General features: G+C 39.5%; 1 protein-coding gene across 1 annotated transcript in view; it reads left to right on the top strand.

Moving 5' to 3' along the window:
- AIM2 (absent in melanoma 2) overlaps nucleotides 1-16,359 on the top strand; it is a 53,732-nt gene that overhangs the window by 14,417 nt on the left and 22,956 nt on the right. The window contains 2 exon segments of the mRNA XM_042243394.1: nucleotides 2,291-2,396; nucleotides 2,399-2,496. Of these exon segments, the coding sequence (XP_042099328.1) occupies nucleotides 2,291-2,396; nucleotides 2,399-2,496 (204 nt within the window).

The raw sequence follows: 16,359 nt of genomic DNA, 5'->3' as shown, positions 1-16,359 counted from the left end.
AGGGGTCAAACAGGAGATGGCAAGAGTGAACGTCGACATTCTAGGAATCAGTGAACTAAAATGGACTGGAATGGGTGAATTTAACTCAGATGACCATTATATCTACTACTGTGGGCAGGAATCCCTTAGAAGAAATGGAGTAGCCATCATGGTCTACAAAAGAGTCCAAAATGCAGTACTTGGATAAAATCCCAAAAATGACAGAATGATCTCTGTTCATTTCCAAGGCAAATCATTCAGTATCACAATAATCCAAGCCTATGCCCCAACCTATAACATTGAAGAAGCTGGAGTTGAATGGTTCTATGAAGACCTACAAGACCTTTTAGAATTAACACCCAAAAAAGATGTCTGGGACCGGGAGCTGACTGTGGCTCAGATCATGAACTCCTTATTGCCAAATTCAGACTTAAATTGAACAAAGTAGGGAAAACCACTAGACCATTCAAGTATGACCTAAATCAAACTCCTTATGATTATACAGTGGAAGTGAGAAACAGATTTAAGGGACTAGATCTGATAGAGTGTCTGATGAATTATGGATGGAGGTCCTTGACATAGTACAGGAGACAGGGATTAAGATCATTCCCATGGAAAAGAAATGCAAAAAAGCACAATGGCTATCTGAAGAGGCCTTACAAATAGCTGTGAAAAGAACAGAAGTGAAAAGCAAAGGAGAAAAGGAAAGATATAAGCATCTGAATGCAGAGTTCCAAAGAATAGCAAGGAGAGATAAGAAAGCCTTCCTCAGTGATCAATGCAAAGAAATAGAGGAAAACAACAGAATGGAAAAGACTAGAGATCTCTTCAAGAAAATTAGAGATACCAAGGGAACATTTCAGGCAAAGATGGGCTCAATAAAGGACAGAAATGGTATGGACCTAACAGAAGTAGAAGATATTAAGAAGAGGTGGCAAGAATACACAGAAGAACTGTACAAAAAATATCTTCACAACCCAGATAATCACGATGGTGTGATCACTCACCTAGAGCCAGACATCCTGGAATGTGAAGTCAAATGGGTCTTGGAAAGCATCACTATGAACAAAGCTAGGGGAGGTGATGGAATTCCAGTGGAGCTATTTCAAATCCTGAAAGATGATGCTGTGAAAGTGTTGCACTCAATATGCCAGCAAATTTGGAAAACTCAGCAGTGGCCACAGGACTGGAAAGGTTTTTCATTTCAATCCCAAAGAAAGGCAATGCCAAAGAATGTTCAGACTACCACACGATTGCATTCATCTCACACGCTAGTAAAGTAATGCTCAAAATTCTCTTATTGAACTTCTATGCAGAGTACACCATGAGAAACACTGGACTGGAAGAAGCACAAATTGAAATCAAGATTGCCGGGAGAAATATCAATAACCTCAGATACGCAGATGACACCACCTTTAGGGCAGAAAGTGAAGAGGAACTAAACAGCCTAAGGAACTAAGTGAAAAAGGAGAGTGAAAAAGTTGGCTTAAAGCTCAACATTCAGAAAACTAAGATCATGGCATCTGGTCCCATCACTTCATGGGAAATAGATGGGGAAACAGTGGAAACAGTGTGAGACTTTATTTATTTATTTTTTGACTCCAAAATCACTGCAGATGGTGATTGCAGCTATGAAATTAAAAGACGCTTACTCCTTGGAAGGAAAGTTATGACCAACCTAGATAGCATATTCAAAAGCAGAGACGTTACTTTGCCGACTAAGGTCCGTCTAGTCGAGGCTATGGTTTTTCCAGTGGTCATGTATGGATATGAGAGTTGGACTGTGAAGAAAGCTGAGCACTGAAGAATTGATGCTTTTGAACTGTGGTGTTGGAGAAGATTCTTGAGAGTCCCTTGGGCTACAAAGAGATCCAAACAGTCCATCCTAAAGGAGATCAGTCCTGGGTATTCATTGGAAGGACTGATGCTGAAGCTGAAACTCCAATACTTTGGCTACCTCATGTGAAGAGTTGACTCACTGGAAAAGACCCTGATGCCGGGAGGGATTAGGGGTTGAAGGATAAGGGGACAACAGAGGATGAGATGTGTGGATGGCATCACTGACTCGATGAACATGAGTTTGGGTAAATTCTGGGAGTTGGTAATGGACAGGGAGGCATGGTGTGCTGTGATTCATGGGATCGAAAAGAGTTGGACATGACTGAACAAGTGAACTGAACTGAACTGAACATCTATTAACTATATATCTGCCTGTTTCAAGCCTGTTATTATTATTTTTTTGGCCTTATATCTCTTTCTGGAGGCTGTTGCTGACTTCTGATGTCTGATTGATGTTGCATTCCTTAATCAGATTACCAAAAGTTTCGTGTTGATTTTATCTTCGCACAGAGCAGAACAGAAGGATCATATATTATGTGACCTAAATGACAGCACAGGAACGATAGAAGTATTGATGCTTGAAAAAAGAAGAAAATTCAGTGCAAGGAACGGAATAAACTTCAACTTACATTCTTAGAGTTATCAAAGTCTGGAGAAAAACTATACCTGAAATCTAGAGTTCATAGTTTCATTAACAGAGAAGGCAATGGCATACTCCACTCCAGTACGCTTGCCTGGAAAATCCCATGGACAGAGGAGCCTGGTAGGCTGCAGTCCATGGGGTCGCTAAGAGTCAGACACAACTGAGTGACTTCACTTTCACTTTTCACTTTCATGCATTGCAGAAGGAAATGACAACCCACTCCAGTGTTCTTGCCTGGAGAATCCCAGAGATGGAGGAGCTTGGTGGGCTGCTGTCTGTTGGGTTGCACTGAGTCAGACACAACTAAAGTGACTTAGCAGCAGCAGCAGCAGCAGCAGTTTCATTAAGGTGAGGACTTCATGAATGAAAGTCAACTCTCCAAAGGGGTAATGTTTTGTGTTTGTTTTCAGCAAAATGGACAGGTGTTATTGTACAGAATGTGGAAGATCCTGATATGTAGTACACCTACAGCTCAGAGAACTTAGGAGCCTCCTTGTTAGAAAATACACTCCCTAGGCACACAATTAAGAGGACATGGGCTTCATAAGGTTGAGACACATGCTGTGGTACCCATACAGCCCTACAAACAGTTCATTGGTAACACTGTAAGCCTAAAATAGATGGTTTCCTCAAAGCTAGACAAATTCTTCTGAAAGACATATTTACAAGTAGACACAGCCCAGCTGTATCTTTAGGACATGATATATCGAGGATATCTCTCAGAGTCAATTTGGCCATTTTTGCATCCTGAATAGTCCAGGAAAATTGAATCAGGATAAACCTGGAGGGCTGGAATCACTGATGACTTACAACCTTGTTTACTGATATGGCAGGAAATACTTCATTTCTCAATACCTTTAAAACATGAAAATGCAAGTCATAGATTGAGACATAATATTTGCTAGACACATAGCTAGTAAAGATTCTGTACCCAGAATTTATAAAGAATTTTCAGAACTCAGTATTATGAGAAAAAAACAGCTGAGTTTTTAAGAAAAGCAAAAAAAAAAAAAAAAAAAGGATACACAGGCAGTAAATATTCACATAAAACAATACTCAACCTGACTTATCTTTGAAAGTGAAAGTAAAGTCACTCAGTCGTGCCCGACTCTTTGCGACCCCATGAATAGTAGCCTACCCCAAGCTCCTCCGACCATGAGATTTTCAAAGCAAGAGTACTGGAGTGGGTTGCCATTTCCTTCTCCAGGGAATCTTCCCAACCCAGGGATCGAACCCAGGTCTCTCACGTTGTAGACAGATGCTTTACCATCTGAGCCACCAGGGAAGTCCAATAAGGGAATGCAAATTAAAACTACAGTGAGATACCACTATGCTCCAATTAGAATGACAAAAATTTAAAAAGACTGACCATATCAATGGTTAGTGAGGATGAGGAGGAATTAGAATTCTCATACGATGTTAGAATGTTAAATGGCACACTTCTTTGTAAAAGAGTTAGACTGTTTTTTAAAATTAACATGCACCTACAATCCTAAACTCTGAGGAGGATACAGAGCAACTGAAATTCTCAGATTGCTCTAAGGAATGAAAATTGCTACACTCACTTTAGAAAACTGATTGGCAATTTCTTATATATTTGAAATACATTTGCCATATGACCAACAATCTCACTCCAAGGGTTTCACTCATTGAAATGATATCACAGGTTGCCACACAAAAATTTGGATGTGAATATTTGCAGCAGTTTTATTTGTAACTATGCAAAAGCATCAACAATCCAATTGTTTCTCTCTTGGGGGATGGATAAACAAATATTAGTGGGTCCACACACTGAATTCTACACAGCAATAAAAAGGAATAAACCAATACACACAACTTATAGATGAATCCTAAACTCACTATGTTAAATGAAAGCAACTGGATTCAAAATGCTACATATATATATTAATTTCCATTTTAGGAAATTATGGAAATGAGTAAAGTTTATAAAAGTTTTCTTATTAAAAAAACAAAACAAAACTATGTTAGTGGTTGCCAGGACCTTGGATTGAAGGAGGCACTGACAATAAAGTAACATGGAGGAAATTCTTGTTATGAAGGAACTTTTCTAATCATTAGAAATATGATTTTATCTTCTGTTCCACACTTTTCTTATGAAAGAAAAACAGTATCAACCTTCTAGAGCTAGTTTAAAATTAAGTGATACAAAATAATTGCAAAATATCAGGTATCAAGTATGTGATCAATAAATACACTGTAAGGAAGATACATTTAATGTCCTATAATCATCATGGAGTTGGACACAACTGAGCAACTTCACTTCTTCTTCACTTCTTCAACAAACCATCACGGAAAATAATACAAAAATAGAACATTAAAATATACAGCTGAATCAGTTTACTGTGTAGCAGAAACTAACAGATTGTAAACCAACTGTACTTCAATAAAATAAAAGTTAAAAGTGCATTATAAGTTTTAGTGTTAGAAATCCACTTTCTGTCACTGTATTTCAAAGTAAATCATTCAGTGTTTGCCTAATGTAAATCTCTGCCTGGAGCAGCTTCTTCGTAGGATTCATACACTGAGGACCAGAAAGCATAGCTGGAAAGCTACTGACCTATTGTACCTGAATAAGTAAGTGGAAACAGTTATTTCACATCAGACAGGGCTAGAGTTACTTCCAACATATAGTACTGACTTCATGTAAAACATCAGAAGCTGTCTTATGTGGTTCCTGAACTACCTAATTATGGCCCTTCCATGAGTCCAATTCTAAAATGTACACACGCTATATTTAAAATAGATACAAGCAAGGACCTACTGTATAGTACATGGAACTCTGGTCAATGTTATGTAACACAGTGTTATGTAGCCTGAATGGGGAGGTTAGGGGGGAGTTTGGGGAAGAATGGAAACATGTATGTGTATGGCTGAGTTCCCTTCGCTCTTCACCTGAAACTATCACAACATTGTTAGTTGCCTATATGCCAACACAAAATTAAAAGTTTTAAATAAATAAATAAAATATCCTTGTTTTGGACTAAAGCAATCCAGTCTAGGACAGGGGTTGGCAATTGAAGCACAGACTGGATTGCATTTGGTGTGTAGAAACCTTTTGGGTTTCTCTGATGAGAGCACATCTTAGTCAGTCTGTTCATACTTGATCTGAGTTATATCCTGTAAAGACCCTACTAAAAGTATAAATCCAGATGGTGCTTTGGGACTTAGTGTCCCTCTCTGGTTTTCAGGCCAGACTATTTGTTTTTAAACAACAAACCAATGAATTAGACTTCTAAGGAGGCATGCCTTTAGGAAAAAACATGATGTCTATTATTTTTCCAAATTATAAAAGTTATAGATGCAAAATTGGCTTTGAAATAGACAGATAAGTACAAAAAAGAAAATGAAAAGCACCATAATATCCCATTCTTAGGAATTAGTAGGTAGTTGTATGTTGCTGTATTGTATATGTATGTGCATATATGATGTCACATTTGTCATATACAAGCCATATGTCATCCATTATAAAGCTACTGGGAATGTTAAAAAACAAAAGTAGTAAAATCAGCTATACCTGCAGTAAGTTATTAGGGGATACACAAAACAAAAGTATGTGAACTATGATGGCAAACCTCTTCATGGATCATTGCCTAGTCATGGTGAGAGGGGCTTGCGCAACTCAGTGAAGCTATGAGCCATGGTGTGCCAGGTCACCCAAGATGGGTAGGTCTAGATGTACAAGCTGGGTTTAGAAAAAGAAGAGGAACTTGTATAAGCTAGTTTTAGAAAAGACAGAGGAACCAGAAATCAAATTGCCAACATTTCCTGGATCATAGAGAAAGCAAAGGAATTTCAGAAAATATCTTCTACTTCATTGGTTACATGAAAGCCTTTGACTGTGTGGGTCACAACAAATTGTGGACAATTCTTAACCAGATGAAAATACCAGACCATCTTACCTGGCTCCTGAGAAACCTGTATGCAGGTCAAGAAGCAATACTTAGAACCTTACATGGAACAACTGACTGGTTTGAAATTAGGAAAGAGTATGACAAGGCTGTATATTATCACTCTGTTATTTAACTTCTATGCAGAGTACATCCTGTGAGATGTAGGGCTGAATGAGTTATAAACTGAAATCAAGACTTCCAGGAGAAGCAATGTCAGATATGCAGCTGATACCACTCTAATGGCAGAAAGCGAAGAAGAACTAACAGCCTCTTGATGAGGGTAAAAGAGAAGAGTGAAAAAGCTGGCTTAAAACTCAATATTAAAACAAAACAAAACAAAACAAAAAAACCAAAGATCATGGCATCTGGTCTCATCACTTCATGGCAAATAGAAGGGAAAAAAGTGGATGCAGTGACGATCTTTCTCTTCTTGGGCTCCAAAATCACTGTGGATGGTGACTGCAGCCATGAAATTAGAACACACTTGCTTCTTGGAAAGAGAGCTATGACAGACTTAGATGGTGTATTAAAAAGCAGAGGCACCAATTTGTCAACAAACGTCCATCTAGTCAAAGCTATGGTCTTTCCACTAGTCATGTACAGATGCAAGAGTTGGACCATAAAGAAGGCTGAGTGCTGAAGAATTGATCCTTTTGAATGGTGGTGCTCAAGAAGACTCTTGAGAACCCCTTGGGCAGTAAAAAGATCAAACAGGTCAATTCTAAAGGAAATCAGTCCTGAATATTCATTGGAAGGACTGACGCAGAAGCTGAAGTTCCAATACTTTGGCCACCTGATGCAAAGGGTTAACATTTGGAAAGACCCTGATGCTGCGAAAAATTGAAGGCAAAGGAGAAGTGGGTGACAGAGAATGAGATGGTTGGATGGCGTCACCAACTCAATGGACATGAACTTGGGCAAACTTCGGGAGATAGCGAGAGACAGGGAAGCCTGGTGTGCTGCAGTCCCTGGGGTTGAAAAAATTTGGACACGACTTAGTGATTGGACAACAACAATGAATGATGGTAAAAACATTAAGCATAGGGATGAGGAAATGCAGTGATGATGACGAGGATGATGATGATGGTGAAGATTTTAGCTCAGGAAAGTTTTCTTCTGTGTATTTTCCCTTATTCCTTCTTTTGTTTTTGTCTTTTTATTCTGAAAGCTATTTGTCTAAAATTGGCTTCTGTTCAGTTCAGTTCAGTTGCTCAGTCTTGTCTGATTCTGTCACCCCATGGACTGAGGCATGGCAGGCTTCCCTGTCCCTCACCAACTCCCAGAGCTCACTCAAACTCACGTCCATACAGTTGGTGACGCCATCCAGCCATCTCACCCTCTGTCATCCCTTTCTCCTCCTGCCTTCAATCTTTCCCAGCATCAGGGTCTCTTCCAAGGAATCAGTTCTTCACATCAGGTGGCCAAAGTATTGGAGCTTCAGCTTCAGCATCAGTCCTTCCAACGAATATTCAGGACTGATTTCCTTTAGGATGGACTGGTTGGATCTCCTTGCAGTCCAAGGGACTCTCAAGAGTCTTCTCCAACACAACAGTTCAAATGCATCAATTCTTCAGCGCTTAGCTTTCTTTATAGTCCAACTTTCACATCCATACATGACTACTGCAAAAACCATAGCTGTGACTAGACACACCTTTGTTGGCAAAGTAATGTCTCTGCTTTTCAATAAGCTGCCTAGTTTGGTCATAACTTTTCTTTCAAGGAGTAAGCATCTTTTAATTTCATGGCTGCAATCACTATCTGTAGTGATTTTGGAGCCAAAAAAAAAAAAAAATTCTGTCAACTGTCTTAAGGGGGGGTAAAAAAGCCATGTTTTGCATATCTGTGTTTGTGGGATTGAAAATTGCTCTGCTCTGTGAGTGTATGTTTTCTAAAATTAGAATAATGCCATACAGTACAGTTTTATATCCAGTTGCATTTTTTAAATTGAATATTATTCTCTGAATTTTTTATCATGCCCCTATAGGACTTTTATCCAGGCCTCCTCCCAAGTTTCCTGTTCATCTTCCAGTGAAGGAAACCAAACTCTGTTTCTGAATATAACTCACACTGATAGTTGCCTGGGTAATACGTTTTAATATCTTCTATTGCCGAAATGCATGTCCCTTTGTTCAGGCTTCAGGCGCAGTGGAATAAAATGTCTATTATTTGCCTAGGCAAAAGATTAGAATCAAGCTACTTCTGTTTTCACTTTCCTGAATGTACTTGATACCACACTTTTTCCCCCAAATTCTTCATGACTAAAACTCCCCTTGTTGTCTTGAGATTACCAACCTGGTACCCACAGTTCTCTACAGAAATCCCTACTGGTCTTACCTCAGTGGAAATATTTTCAACAGTAGTCCGGATCTTGAGGTTTTCCTTAGAAATGCAGGAATCATTACTCATTTTGTTTAAGTAGGATGATAATTGATAAAGCTCTCAGAGACTAATTTGCAGGATTTTGTAATCTCCTGAAGGGGAGAGGAAAAAGAAGAATTTTGAAAAATAACAAGGAAAAAGGACATAGGCTAGTTTTCCAAAAATGCGATTCAGTGCTGGTTACCTCATACTGTTCTTTCCCAGAGAGAAAGAAGTTATGAAACAACTTTGAGATTCCTCATACCAATGTTCTTAGATTTTGATTTCCTTAGAGAAAATAGACAGTTTATTTTCTATAAATATCTTAATCAAAATGAAAAAATTATGTCAAGGTTACAGTCAAAGATTTTTATTATAAATATCAGTAGATGAAAAGTTTTAACATCAGAACTTTCTTATCCAGCAGACTTACATGAGGGTCATTAAAAATCTATATTCATTTGAATGTCTCTCAAATACAAGAGAGGTAAGGTGAGTCTCCTGGCTACTTATCCTTTATTTCCTGTTTTCAGAGTAACAGTGGCAAGAAGAGAAGCTGGAAGAGCCATCTATCTCTACTGTTTTTTTTTGACTGAAACTTCTGGTTTCCCTGTTAGATTAGATGGCAAAACATCTGCCCACAATGCGGGAAACCTGGATTCGATCCCTCGGTCAGGAAGATCCTCTGGAGAAGGAAATGGCAACCCATTCCAGTACTCTTGCCTGGAAAAATCCCATGGATGGAGGAACCTAGCAGGCTACAGTCCATGGGGTTGCAGAGTGTCAGACCCGACTGAGGAACTTCACTTTCTTTTCTGGAAGAGGGTGATTTTTCTATAAATTAGCTATTGGTTTAAATAGGACCTAAACACCCACCCAGTTAATTATTGACACACCTGGAGGTTGACAGAAGAAGAAGATCATTACTAATATGTGGATTCTTCCTCAGATGCTAGAAAGAAATAAGGCACTAATTGCCCTGTTGACTCTATCTATTTAACCTCATTGATTATATTCACAATTACTCATCATGGTTTCTGCATTAGTCATGGATAAACAGAGGTGGGCAGTGTGTTCATATCATGACAACATTAAAGCCTTAAACATTCTGGACGAATACTCAACCTCTGGAATGAGAAGTCCCAATAAACCTTTGGGTGTTACTTCTGTGAAGGACAGTAGATGCCTTCCAGAGTACCATAAGCCCTGAGACATCAAGTAAATGACACCAGCCAGCAGAAATTATAGTAGTTACTCACCAGATGACCTGCAAGTATAATCAGATCATGACTATAAATGGTTCTTAAAAGACAGTCAACGTTCATAGATGACCCACGGTATTCTAAAGAAAATAAAATCTATCAGTTTCATCCAAACTAAAGTCATGAGGGGATATTGAAGTCTGGGTTTGAAACCATATGAATAACCTTTCTAAAGTAGGGATAAGTCAGGAAAAAGCAAGGAAGATCTAGAGTGATGTCCAGAAATATCTGTGAGTGTTCACTGTTTTATTTCACTTGTTGTAAGCTGCTGTATGATGCATGGAGCTGGTGTTAAGATAATGGATAAAAAAGGAATTCAGGGAAGTCAGGAAAGCCCATTCCAGAGATCAGAGATTAGAGGACATGGGAGAAATCATCATAATTCAGAACATTTTCCTCCCCCTTTTCTTGAGATCAGTTCACGCAAAATAAAGTTCTCAATTGAGAGTTCAGTGTACAACGCACAGTATTGTTATCAATAAACACAATTCAGAACAATGTTTTGTAATTCTCATTGTGCAGTTGGCATTTTAATAGATGATGCAAAAGAATGCTAAAAAATGTGCATTTTTTCTCACTCTTGGGCAGTGGCAAACCATGGATGATTTGTGCTATCACATAGAAAGCTGACTAGTAGAATGTACAAGAATCCTGATTCTGGGGAAAATGTCTGGATAGGCTTGAATGACTTTATCATCTGAAGTATTAATTCACAGGGTCATTCAAAATTCTCAGGAAAAATCCCTACCAGATTGATGTCATAACTAAGATATAGCCAACTTATAGGTTGTGGGAGAAATTAAAACACTGTGTTTAGAAAATATATGCCTTTTGCAAAGAAAGTTTTATTGGAACACCTATAGCTCACTCATTTATGTATTGTCTACGTCTGCTTTAAGGTGTAACCATGTGGCAACAGAGTCCCTCTAACTGCTGAGCCAAAAGATTTTAACTATTTAACTCTATAAGAAAAAGTTTGTCAACCTGTACCCTAAATCATTAGTCTAGATAGCAGAGAGGATCTTGATTAAGGAGGAGATATTCGACACTTTGGAAACATGATATTCTTTAATAAAAGAAATACACTTTTTTATATTATGTATATTTTGTGTGCAAAATAATTTTTTTTTCTTTCGAACCCTTCACATATTTATTGCTGGATGGGGTGCAGCAGAAGACACATTTTACTTTCTAGTCTATATATTTCTGTTTTATTCATCTCTTTTAAAATAAGATGCTATAGAATGTAGTGTTTTCATAAAATACAAAAGAGCATTTAAAAAAATACAGAAGAGTATAAAGAACAAAAGTTAAAAAAGAAAGCAACTCAATCCATGACTCAAATATAAAACTCTTCATATGCTGGGATATTTCTCCTACATCTCTTATTTACCCGAGTCTCAACTTTTATAAAATCATTGTGCATATCATGTAATTTTTTTGATAGGAGGTTCTTTACTTCAGCTTCCAGACTTAAATTGAAATTTATTTCTCCTTTCTTTCTTTTCTACTCTTGATTATCCTGAAAGAGAGATAAGAAAGCCACAGTTTCCTCACCCACACAGTTTCTCCTCCCCATAGAGCACACCTTTCCTCTGGTTCTCTCAAAGGCAGTTTGTTCTCTCTTACCTATCTCCTTTAATATTCTCTTTAATCTCTCTCTCTCTCTCTTTCTCTCTCTCTCTCTCTCTCTCTCTTTTTTTTTTTTTATATCTCCTCACTTTTCTTTAGACACCAAAAAGAGATAGTCATATCCAGTATGGACATATTTGGACAGGGCAGTTATCCCAGAAAGGAGATAAGGGAAAACCACAGAAGAGAGGAAATGGTTGCTTCAACCACAGCATGGCATTGCAAGGAGGTCCTAATTGGAGCAGCAAAGAGAGAGGTGGAGCCCTAGAATAAGGATGTTCTGGGTGCAAATGCTGTGACTTCGAGATAGAATGAAGGGATTCTTGAATTAAGGGATCTGAGAAGTGGAGCAACTAATGTGCATGTACCTGTCTGTGTGCTTGACTATGTCAGTATTTCTACTTGAATTATTCACATTGAAACTTTAGCTTTGATTAGTATAACCAACTATCCAATGGAGGATCTTTGTGGGTGTGTATGTTTCTGTGTTTATGCAACTGAGAGAGTGATGCCATGTTGGTCCAATCACATCTTTATAAGTGTGCAAAAATGTGTATTTTAATAAAGACAGGTACCTTTTGTACTAAGATGCAGTTATTCCAGACTCAGGGACCACCAACTGGTTTCTCAGTTATCTTGGCCCTAAAGTCCTATAGGCATCCCCCATGCATATCTCTTATGCTAATCTTCTCCCATGGATATTTCCTTAGTTCAGTTCAGTCGCTCAGTCGTGTCTGACTTTTTGCAACCCCATGAATTGCAGCATGCCAGGCCTCCCTGTCCATCACCAACTCCAAGAGTTCGCTCAAACTCACATCCATCGAATTGGTGATGCCATCCAGCCATCTCATCCTCTGTCGTCCCCTTCTCCTCCTGCCCCCAATCCCTCCCAGCATCAGAGTCTTTTCCAATGAGTCAACTCTTCGCATGAGGTGGCCAAAATATTGGAGTTTCAGCTTTAGCATCATTCCTTCCAAAGAAATCCCAGGACTGATCTCCTTCAAAATGGACTGGTTGGATCTCCTTGCAATCCAGGGGACTCTCAAGAGTCTTCTCCAACACCACAGTTCAAAAGCATCAATTCTTCAGCGCTCAGCCTTCTTCACAGTCCAAATTTCACATCCATGCATGACGACTGGAAAAACCATAGCCTTGACTAGACAGACCTTTGTTGGCAAAATAATGTTTCTGCTTTTGAATATACTATCTAGGTTAGTCATAACGTTCCTTCCAAGGAGTAAGCGTCTTTTAATTTCATGGCTGCAATCGCCATCTGCAGTGATTTTGGAGACCCAAAAAATAAAGTCTGACACTATTTCCACTGTTTCCCCATCTATTTCCTATGAAGTGATGGGACCGGATGCCATGATCTTAGGTTTCTGAATGTTGAGCTTCAAGCCAACTTTTTCACTCTCCTCTTTCACTTTCATCAAGAGGCTTTTAGTTCCTCTTCACTTTCTGCCATAACGGCGGTGTCATCTGCATATCTGAGGTTACTGATATTTCTCCTGGCAATCTTGATTCCAGCTTGTGCTTCTTTCAGCCCAACATTTCTCATGATGTACTCTGCATAGAAGTTAAATAAGCAGGGTGGCAATATACAGCCTTGGCACACTCCTTTTCCTATTTGGAACCAGTCTATTGTTCCATGTCCAGTTCTAACTGTTGCTTCCTGACCTGCATACAGATTTCTCAAGAGGCAGGTCAGGTGGTCTGATATTCCCATATCTTTCAGAATTTTCCAGTGTTTTGTGATCCACACAGTCAAAGGCTTTGGCATAGTCAATAAAGCAGAAATAGATGTTTTTCTGGAACTCTCTTGCTTTTTCCATGATCCAGCCGATGTTGGCAATTTGATCTCTGGTTCCTTTGCCATTTCTAAAACCAGCTTGAACATCTGGTAGTTCACATTTCACCTATTGCTGAAACCTGGCTTGGAGAATTTTGACCATTACTTTGCTAGTGTATGAGATGAGTACAACTGTGCAGTAGTTTGAGCATTCTTTGGCATTGCCTTTCTTTGGGATTGGAAAGAAAACTGACTTTTTCCAGTCCTGTGGCCACTGCTGAGTTTTCCAAATTTGCTGTCATATTGAGTGAAACACTTTCACAGCATCATGTTTTAGGATTTGAAAAGGCTCAGCTGGAATTCCATCACCTCCACAAGCTTTTTCTTTTTCTTGGGGATGTAGTGATGCTTCCTAGGGTCCTTGACTTCACATTCTAGGATGTCTGGCTCTAGGCTGGTGATCACACCATCATGATTATGTATCTGAATTGTGAAGATCTTTTTTGTGTAGTTCTTCTGTGTATTTTCACCACCTCTTTTAATATCTTCTGCTTCTGTGAGGTCCATACCATTTCTGTCCTTTATTGTGCCCATCTTTGTATGAAATATCCTCTTGGTATCTCTAATTTTCTTGAAGAGATCTCTAGTCTTTCCCATTCTATTGTTTTCCTCTAGTTCTTTGCGTTGATTCCCGAGGAAGGCTTTCTTATCTCTCCTTGCTATTCTTTGGAACTCTGTATTCAAATGGATATATCTTTCTTTTTCTCCTTTGCCTTTCACTTCTCTTATTCTCATAGCTATTTGTAAGGCCTCCTCAGACAACCATTTTGCCTTTTTGCTTTTCTTTTTCTTAGAGATGGTCTTAATCACTGCATCCCATACAATGTTACCAACCTTCAGCCATAGTTCTTCAGGCACTTTGTCTATCAGAGCTAATCCCTTGAATCTGTTTGGAGCACTGGAGCAGCAGTTGTGCAGTGCTGGAGTGACTGTGAGGAGGTATCCCATGTCCAAGGGAAAAGGAGAAGCCTAGAAAGATGGTAGGCGGTGAAATTGTGTTTAGAATCAAACCCCTTACTAGCCAGAGACTCTTAGAGGGCTCAAACATATCTTCTGCACACCAGGACCCAGATACCTCACAGAGACTGAGACAGAACTGTGTTTGGGTGTCTCCTGAGGAGGTATGGGTCAGCAGTGGACTGCTGCAGGGACAGGGGCTCTGGGTGCAGTAGACCTGGGTATGGCATAAGCCCTCTTGGAGGAGGTTGCCATTAACTCACCATAGAGCCACCAGAACTTACACAGGACTGGGGAAACAGATTCTTAGAGGGCACACACAGAACCTTGTGTGCACCAGGACCCAGGAGAAAGGAGCCGTGACCCCACAAGAGACTGACCCAGACTTGTCCGTGAGTGTCCAGGAGTCTCTGGTGGAGGCATGGGTTGGTGGTGGCCTGCTGCAGGGTTGGGAGCACTGAATGTAGCAGTGTGTGCATGGGACCTTTTGAAGGAGGTTGCCATTATCTTCACTACCTCCACCATAGTTTGGCTTCAGGTCAAATAACAAGGATGGAACATAGCCTCATCCTTCAACAGAAAATTGGATTAAAGATGTACTGAGCATGGCCTTGCCCATCAGAATAAGACCCAGTTTCCCCCTCAGTCTCTCCCATCAGGAAGCTTCCATAAGCCTCTTATCCTTCTCCATCAGAGGGCAGACAGACTGAAAACCACAATCACAGAAAACTAACCAATCTGATCACATGGATCACAGCCTTATCTAACTCAATGAAACTATGAGCCATGCTGTGTAGGGCCATCCAAGATGGATGGGTCATGATGGAGAGTTCTGACAAAGCGTGGTCCACTGGAGAAGGGAATGGCAAACCACTTCAGTATTCTTGCCTAGTTCAGTTCAGTTCAGTTTAGTCGCTCAGTCAGGTCCGACTCTTTGCGACCCCATGAATTGCAACACTCCAGGCCTCCCTGTCCATCACCAACTCCCAGAGTTCACCCAGACTCATGTCCATCCCCATAAACAATATGAAAAGGCAAAAAGATAGGACACTGAAAGATAAACTCCCCATGTTAATAGGTGCCCAATATGCTACTGGAGATTAGTGGAGAAATAACTCCAGAAAGAAGGAAGAGATGGAGCCAAAGCAAAAACAATACCAAGTTGTGGATGTGACTGGTGATGGAAGTAAAGTTCAATGCTGTAAAGAGCAATATTGCATGGGAACCTGGAATGTTAGGTCCATGAATTAAGGCAAATCAGAAGAGGTCAAACAGGTGATGGCAAAAGTGAACATTGACATTTTAGGAATCAGTGAACTAAAATGGACTGGAACAGGTGAATTTAACTCATATGAACATTATATCTACTACTGTGGGCAAAAATCCCTTACAAGAAATGGAGTAGCCACCATTGTCAACAAAAGTGTCCGAAATGCAGTACTTGGATACAATCTCAAAAACAACAGAATGATCTCTGTTCATGTCCAAGGCAGACCATTCAATATCTCAGTAATCAACCAGTAATACTGAAGAAGCTGAAATTGATCGGTTCTATAAAGACCTACAAGACCTTCTAGAACTAACACTCAAAAAACATATCCTTTTCATTTTAGGGGACTGGAATGCAAAAGTAGGAAGTGAAGAAATGCCTGGAGTAACAGACAAATTTAATCTTGGAGTACAGAATGAAGCAGGGCAAAAGCTAACAGAGTTTGCCAAGGGAACGCACTGGTCATAGCAAACACCCTCTTCCAACAACACAAGAGAAGACTCTACACATGGACATCACCAGATGGTCAATACTGAAATCAGATTGATTATATTCTTTGCAGCCAAAGATAGAGAAGCTCTATACAGTCAGCAGAAACAAGACTGGGAGCGGACTATGGCTCAGTTCATGAACTTCTTATTGCTAAACTTAGACTTAAA

This window comes from Ovis aries, chromosome 1 (assembly GCF_016772045.2).
Source record: "Ovis aries strain OAR_USU_Benz2616 breed Rambouillet chromosome 1, ARS-UI_Ramb_v3.0, whole genome shotgun sequence".
Classification (NCBI taxonomy): Eukaryota; Metazoa; Chordata; class Mammalia; order Artiodactyla; family Bovidae; genus Ovis; species Ovis aries.
The sequence above is the reverse complement of the archived record's forward strand: the minus strand, read 5'-3'. Positions and strand labels throughout refer to the sequence as shown.